Source organism: Vigna angularis, chromosome 4 (genome assembly GCF_016808095.1).
Source record: "Vigna angularis cultivar LongXiaoDou No.4 chromosome 4, ASM1680809v1, whole genome shotgun sequence".
NCBI classification, from domain to species: Eukaryota; Viridiplantae; Streptophyta; class Magnoliopsida; order Fabales; family Fabaceae; genus Vigna; species Vigna angularis.
Genome location: NC_068973.1, coordinates 35420887 through 35429091, shown reverse-complemented (window position 1 = coordinate 35429091; position 8205 = coordinate 35420887). Strand labels below are relative to the sequence as shown.

At 28.8% G+C, this 8205-nt stretch overlaps 1 protein-coding gene across 2 annotated transcripts; it reads left to right on the top strand.

The window, feature by feature from the left end:
* Positions 1-5253: 5253 nt before the first annotated feature.
* LOC108332180 (uncharacterized) lies at positions 5254-7934 on the top strand. Of its 2 annotated transcripts, none has more exons than XM_017567356.2 (2): positions 5254-5417; positions 5576-7934. In XM_017567356.2, the coding sequence occupies exon 2, from the start codon at positions 6184-6186 to the stop codon at positions 7441-7443; it is 1260 nt and encodes a 419-aa protein (XP_017422845.1). In that variant the 5' UTR covers positions 5254-5417; positions 5576-6183; the 3' UTR covers positions 7444-7934. The 2 variants fall into 2 exon arrangements, with proteins under 2 accessions (XP_017422845.1, XP_017422846.1); XM_017567357.2 differs by having other exon boundaries at positions 5254-5434.
* The last annotated feature ends 271 nt before the right edge of the window (positions 7935-8205 follow it).

Below are 8205 nucleotides of genomic sequence, written 5' to 3'. Positions count from 1 at the left end.
TTTTTAGTTTTTTTATGTTTTTAAATTAATATATAAATATTATTTAATTAATTTAAAATTATTACTTAATTTTTTATGAATTAATTTTATTTTATTTAATAAAATAATTATTATTAATTTAATTTATATATTATTATTTAAATAATAATCAAAATACTTTTAAAATTTTTTATTGAAACGGATGTGGCAATCCGTTAACGGATCTCGCCACATCCATTGAAGATTATTATTATTTTTTAAATAAAAACAATAAATTAAAATATAAAATATGTGAATAGACGGATGTCAACATCCGTTAAAGGTGAAACGGATGTTGACATCCGTTTTAGAGAAGGGTAAAATTGGTATGGGGTGGTGTAAGGAGCATTCGGTGGTGGTGGAGGGAGTAACTGTCAAAATTATTTCGGTAATAAAATTGGAGTGATTGTCAACAAGAAAAAAATATTCAAATTTGTGTTCCGGAAAATAATTTGTCTCTTTTATCTTGCTGCCACGTCATTATTGTCTATGTGTTATTTATATGGATACAAGGAAAGAAAGTGGTATAGTTGTGCAATCCTGAAATAATTTTTTTACATTAAAAAAATTATTTCATTGTGTAATTCAAATATTAGAAAATGGCTTTCAAATTATACAATCCAAAAATACATTATCAAATTATACCATCTAATATTTCTTTGTAAAAAATTATTTATGGAATGTATAATTTAAAAAATACTTTTATATTAAAAAATAATTTTTGAATTATACTTCCAAATGTCAAAAAAAATAAAATTTTAAATTGCATGACCTGAAAATAAAAATAACTTTTAAATTTTACAATTTGAAAAGTTTTTACATAGACAATAATTTTCAAATTATACATTTGAAAACTTTTTTATATCAAAAAATCATTTTCAAATTATATAATCAAAAATCATTTTTATAGGCATATTGGAAATTTTCGCGTTCACAGAGGATGAAAGAAATATATGAAAAATGTGAGAACAAATCCCCATAAATTAATTGTTTGCGGAAAAAAATATAACAATAAATAAAATTGTTATCAGACAGTATATCAGACAGTAATAAAAACAATAAATAACTTTGAGTTAACTTTGTCCTATATAACAATAAATAAAATAATTTTAAATTATATCAGACAGTAATGAGTTAACTTTCTAATGAGTTAACTTTGTCTTTAACTTTCTAATAAAGTTATAAAAAATAATTTTGTTCTGATTTTTCTTAAAAAATTATTTAGAAATATAATGTTATGTGGGTTTACTTTGACCCAAATTAAATTAAAAAAATTTTGAATTATAAATTTGATAAGATGATAATAAGATATTTTGAAACTTTTTAAAATTGAGTGCCTCAAAATAATTAAGAGGTGCATTATTTTTTTTAATTTCAGAGGTGATAAGAAAATTAAATTCTCTTAAAATGTTGTTTCTTAATTTAAGGGTGGCAAATGGGTTGAATAAGTAGCTCTTCGGAGCCGTAATACTTTTTTTTTTAAAGCTATTTACTTATTTGAAAGTCATTTCCTAATATTTGTTGTGAAAGAGATACAACTAATCATATCCAAAGATGAATACTATTTATTTGTTATGGATTCGTAATAAAGAAAAATTATTTTTTATTTATCTCATTATTTATCAAATATCCATCTCATTATTTATTGTCTGTGTAAAAAATATCTAAAAATATTTTAAAATTTATGGATATATATATATATATATATATATATATATATATATATTACCATATATATTAAAATATATGTTTTATAAATTTATAAAATAAAATCTAAAAAAAATAAAATTATAAAATATAAAAAAATATAAGTTAGATATAAACTAAATTTTAACGTAATAAAATATAAATTAAAATTTATTTTTATTTTTTATGAATAATATATATTTATGGTATAATATCATACTTAAACCATTTATAAACAAATATTAAAATATTTAATGATAAATATCTATAAATAATAACTATCCACAAATATCTATTAATTCAGATATTTTTTCAACTCTATGTTAGAAAACTTGATGTACTATACATAATAAAAAAAATTATTATTAAAAATAATTGTACAAGTGTTACATTGGGAACAAAACATATCCTTTCATCAAATTTATTAATTCTTACACTTATTTAAAAAAGAAAATATAAGAACATTGTGTAGAAAAATATATAGATTTAAAAGATTAATTTATCATTGAAAAAAAAAACCTTAATGATTAAGACATGAATAACATGCAACATAATTTTGAACATACAGAATACAAAACATTATCATTTTTAAAATCATAGTGAAAAAAATATTTTTTAACAGGCTTTAAATTAACAAGATTATCAATACTCTCACATAAAGATATCAACAATGTTAATGTGAATACATCCATATGATCATGAACTTATAATGATAGTCTTTGTAAGTAAAATGTAATGAAGCTTTGAGTTATATCAGTGATCCAAATGATACAATTCAAACATTACATTCATTAAGATCACATAAATACTAATAAATATCAGTATCATTAAACGTGGAAAGCTAACTAATAATATGACATTTTGTATATAATAATAGCATTATTATGTTTCGTTAGAACTATGGATTACAACAAATGTCATTAAAGTATGATAGTAGTACATATGTTAAACAACATGGATATTTTTTCATAAAAGTATCACATTACAGAAAATCCTTTTCTTTTCATTTATTAAATCTACCCATAGAAAATTAAAAAAACATGTTAAACAAGAGATATTCCGGTGACTAAAGCATAGTGACTTCAACTAGCAATAATCTTTGTCACTAAAGTCATGTTGGAAAGTTGAAAAGGACATTAAAACTATGTTACTTTGGTTTCTATAGTGTTAAATAGTGTTTTTTTTTGTCTCTCACCATCAATGAAGCTCCAAATCACAAGCATATATATATATATATATATATATATATATATATATATATATATATATATATATATATATATATATATATATATGGTTCGATTTGTTTTATTATCTCTCATTGCACAATTTTTTTATTTTCTCCTTATTTAACTTGTTAAAAGTTCACGTAATTCACTTAGATTCACAAAGTATTTTTATCTTTGATCACAACCTCAATTTTACATTTTTTATTTGTGATTTTATTAGTTGTGTATTCACTTTCAAAAATCACAAACCTCAATTTTATTAAATAAAATAATTTATAGGATAGACATTTATACTTTGGTTAAATATGTTTATTACTATCAAATTATTGACCAGAATAATATTTTTCATTCATATTTTAAAGTATGCATTAATTTCCTCCTCACACTGTATAAGAAAAACATCATTAATGACAATTGGTATTAAAATCTTTTTGATGTGAAAAATCAAATGTCTGCATGTATGTATATAACTAGATTTTTTTTCTTATAGATAATGAAACATTGTTCTCACTTTACGTAACTTTTACTATAACGAATGTGACAAACCTACACCGAAGTCACAATGATTATAAAGATGACCACATACATGGTTAACTTGGTGAACGTGAATGAAGAGGTGGTAGATCCAATGATTGGTGGTGGTGAAGCTGATGGTGATAGTTACAGGGAAAACCCTGATAATAGTTATGATGGTAAGGTTGGTGAGGTTACGTATTATAAAGTGGCTTTAAACCTAACTCAGTCTCACAAAACCGACTTGTAAGGTGAGATTTGCATCTCACTTATAAACAATGGGTGAAAACAGAAATATCACTTAGAACTCGCTAAGATAGGCTCTAACCATAACTCTAATATCATATTAAGAAGTGAGTTTTAAGCCTAATTCAGTCCCACAAAACTGGCTTATAAGGTGAGGTTTGCACCTCACTTGTATATTATAAACTGGCCTTATTTCTAGTCGATGTGAGACTTTCAACATTACGTAATAAAGGACCTCAAGTTCTTCCTACTACTTCCAAACCTAACTTCATAAGACGGTGATTCAAGAGTTGGAGTATGTGTTTATCTTTGTAGCCCTCGCACATGGCACTATTAGTTGTCTCAAGACAATATTCGTGACTGAAATTTCAAAATGAGGTTGTTTGTGATTACTAGGGAAACATTCTAATGTTGTTTGTTGTCAAATATGTTTTACATTATTTTATAAATTGTGATGATGAAATTAATACAACTTAAGTAAATAATATCGAAACATAAAATATATATTGAAACACAAAATATATTTAATTTTTATTACTTTAACTTATTTTAAATATTTGTATTATTTATTTTTCCACATAAAAAAAAGTCTTTTACTCTCAATTGTAAATGTTTAATTAAATAAATTTTTAATTTAAATATCTTAACTTACATGTCAATTAGGCTACTTCACTCTATCGATGCTTGAGTTACTTAGTTTAAATTAAACTTAAATCAACTTAACTTAATTTAGTTTTAACCTATACTATTTCGGTCATTCTATAACCTATATTATTTCGGTCATTCTATAAGTTGATGTTCTCTTATCCAATTTAAAATTTCATAATTTGAAAATATTTTCCTAAAGAAAAAGTTTGAAAATATAAAATTTAAAAACCTTAAAGAACTTTATAAAAAATAATATCAATAAACATTAACTACAAAATATGATTAATATTATATTTTTAACAATTATTTGATAATTAAGTATTTTTTAAAATTTGATAATAGTTGAAATACCTTTAAAAAAACTGTTCACTATATTTAAATTGTTTCATTCAAAATAACATTTAAAAAGAATAAATTTAATTCAAATATAATGTATTTAAATGTTTTAAAAATTAAAAATTGTAAAATTTTCTATCAAAATACAAAACTAGTTATTTATTTAAATAATTTTTACATTCAAAATTAATTATTTATTTGAATATGCATTTAATTTACTATTCTCATAATTACTTTTTTTTTCTTTGTTCCACTTCTAATTACTCTCGTTTTGACCTAGTTCTATCTATTAAAGATATTTAATGTTTATCGTAATAATTTATCATACAAAACAGTAATTTATTTGATGCAATGTAAACAAAATTATAAACTAGAATAACAAATAATAATTTTACAAATATTATTATGCAGGTATAAAAAACTGGTTTTAATTGTCAATTATTTCCAACAAAAATAAATAAATACAACATATATTTTTAAAATAACGAGGAAAAGACCCTGTTTTAAGAATGACCAATGCGAAAGAGAGAGAAGAGAAGAAACATAGTATTAGCAGATCGAGTTAGAAAGAGAAAAACAAAATTCAATATAAAATCACCAACAATTAGAAATAAAAGATAAATAAATTGGAGAAAAAAAAAGAAAAAAAAAGGAAGAGAGAGAGGCAAAGGCAAAGCTTGGAAGATTGAAACCCAGTGAGTGAGGTTCGAGATTTGTGAGCAATTCGTGAACTTTGCGAAGGTCAGAGTTCAATCAATGTATAACTACTTTGTTTTTCCCCAAAACACCTAGTATTTCTTCGTGTTCTTCTTCTTCTTCTTCATTGTGCTTCCTTCCATTGTAATTTGAATTTTTTGTTTCTTTGGTTTCGCTTCCTATTTTTTTTTGGGGCACCTCAGTTTTGATCTCTTCTCATCTACTTCGAATTTCGGAATTCGAAGTTCGAAGGCACAGAATTCGGCGAAACAATGGGGGTTTAAATTGGTGCAGTGGTGTAATGTTCGCTTCGCGTTGTTCGACACGACAATGGTGTTTCGGGCCCGGGTTTGGTGATTCAGACTTAGGGTTTTGATATGCCATTCAATTCGATGAATTCGAGTTTGATTTGGGGGTTTTCGTGCTCGGAGTTGGGGAGTTTTGTTGCTGTTTGATCTCTAGGGTTTTGGTGGGAGGAAGATGGGATTTGGCTTTGCATTGCATGTTCTGTTCGTTTGCTGAATTTGGGTTTTTTTGGGGCGTAAGGGTAACCCTGTTTTTGTGCAGAATTGCAAGTTTGACTGTGGGTTACTCTGCCATTAGTATCACTCGTACATCTGGTGTTGATATATGTACGAATTGTAGTTATCTGATTAGGGAATTGGAATAAGGTTGATATGGGGGAGGGGAAGTTTAGTGTTATTTGGAAACGAAAAGAGCTGCAATTTGGTTCAAATTGAGGCTTCTGCTGTTTTTTTTTTTTTTTAATTATTATTATTTGTTGGGTGTTTTGTGAATCTGTTGGTGAGAAATGCAACCCCAGCAGAGCTCAAGAATTGATTTGGGTGAATTGAAAGCACAGATTGTAAAGAAGCTTGGAGCGGATAAGTCAAAGCGGTACTTTTATTGCTTGAACAGGTTTTTGAGTCAGAAACTGAGCAAGACTGAGTTTGACAAGTTTTGTTTCCGAGTGCTTGGGAGGGAGAATCTTCCATTGCACAACCATTTTATAAAGTCAATTTTGAAGAATGCCAGCCAAGCCAAGATCCCACCACCAATCCATCCGTCAGGTCCCCAGAAGTTTGGAGAACATGCGTCAGACATATCTCCTGGTAGAGAAGATGGGCACGAACAGAGTGTTGGCAGCTTCCACACTCAGAATCAAAAAGCTCCCGTTTGGTCAAATGGGATTTTGCAGGTATCCCCTAAGGTTAGGCCTGGCATACGTGAGCGGAAGCTGAGAGATAGACCAAGCCCTCTTGGACCAAATGGGAAGGTTGATTCTGTTTCTCATCAATCCATGGGTACAGAAGATTGTGGTAGTAAGGTTGATATGGAGAACGGAATTCTTACTCCTTGTGATTATCAGACACCTATGCAGCATCTTCAAGCAGTTGCTGAGCTACCTGAGTATGAAAGAGGAGATGCTGATCGGCGACCTGTAGAAAAGCCAAGAATACATGGGAAAGGGCCAGCTGAAATGTCAGTTGTTGAAGACGGGGAAGAAGTGGATCAGTTAAATCGCTTTGGCCTTTCTAAAAGTCCCTTGATAGCACCACTTGGGATTCCTTACTGCTCAGCAAGTGTAGGAGGAGCCCGCAAGGCATTGCCAGTGAGTAGTGCTGGCTATTTTGATAGTTGTTGTGACAGTGGCAGGTTGTCTGATACAGAAACACTCAGGAGGCGCATGGATCAGATTGCTGCAGTACAAGGTCTTGGAGCCATTTCTATGGAATGTGCAAACATGTTGAATAATATGTTGGATGTCTACTTGAAACGGTTGATCAGGTCTTGTGTTGATTTAGTTAGAGCTAGGTCTACAAATGAGCCGAGAAAGACCCCTGCCCCCAGACAGCAGATGCAGGGTAAGGTCATCAATGGTATGTGGCCAAACAATCATTTACACGTGCAGTGTGATGGTGCGTCAGCAGAAGCTGTGTCAGAACATAGACCACCATGCTTAGTTTCTTTGCATGATTTTAAAGTTGCCATGGAACTAAATCGACAGCAACTCGGAGAAGATTGGCCACTGTGGTTGGAAAAAATATCCATGCAGTCGTTTGAAGAATAAAACCTTCATGAAAATTTGTCTTCTAGTTCCAATGGCTCAGCAATGGTTGATCAGTGGTCCTGTTCTGTGTTGGTATGAGCCGGAGGGTGACAAATAGATTCTTCTAGCCCTTTCAAGATGAAATATTGATTTTGATCTTCAAAGCATCTTATCTCTGGATTCTCTGCTATTTGTAGGGCTCGAATAGGTCAGATTTATTTAACTGCAACCAAGGGTACCATCAAATCAAACCCATGATTGGTTGCTCTGTTGTATGTTTTTAGCATTTATGTTGGCTGTATTTGCCATTGCTAGAGATCTTGATGCTTTTGTATGCATTACAGCCAATGAGAAAAGAAAGAACTAAGGAAGTTTTGCAGGGATACTGTTGTGTAGCTGGGTTCAAGGAACTATGACTTGTATAAGAGCTGCAGGGTCGCTCTGTATGTATTTTTAAAATCTGAGGATTGATTGAAATTCAATATCAATAACACATTAACATCTATTGAAAATTTCCTAGTCATTTTAGTTTTATGGTTGAAGTCCCTCTGTCCAAATTCATCAAACCCAAAGTAGTGTTTTTGTTTTCTAGTCTTGTGTAGATCTGTAACTTATCCTATGTTTTTCGTGCAAATTAATTTGGTGACTGTAATTGTTATTTTCAATAAAAATGTGAGATTTATAAATTTGACACATCTTTTCATCAGTGTACTGTACAGTTTTTTTTTTCATGAATGCCCTATCAGGTATCCTGTTCGATTGATGTTTCATTATCTCTGGTTT

What these genes read in the sequence shown, in the direction of transcription:
- LOC108332180 (XM_017567356.2), top strand. Translation starts at nt 6,184, where the DNA reads ATGCAACCCCAGCAGAGCTCAAGAATTGATTTGGGTGAATTGAAAGCA.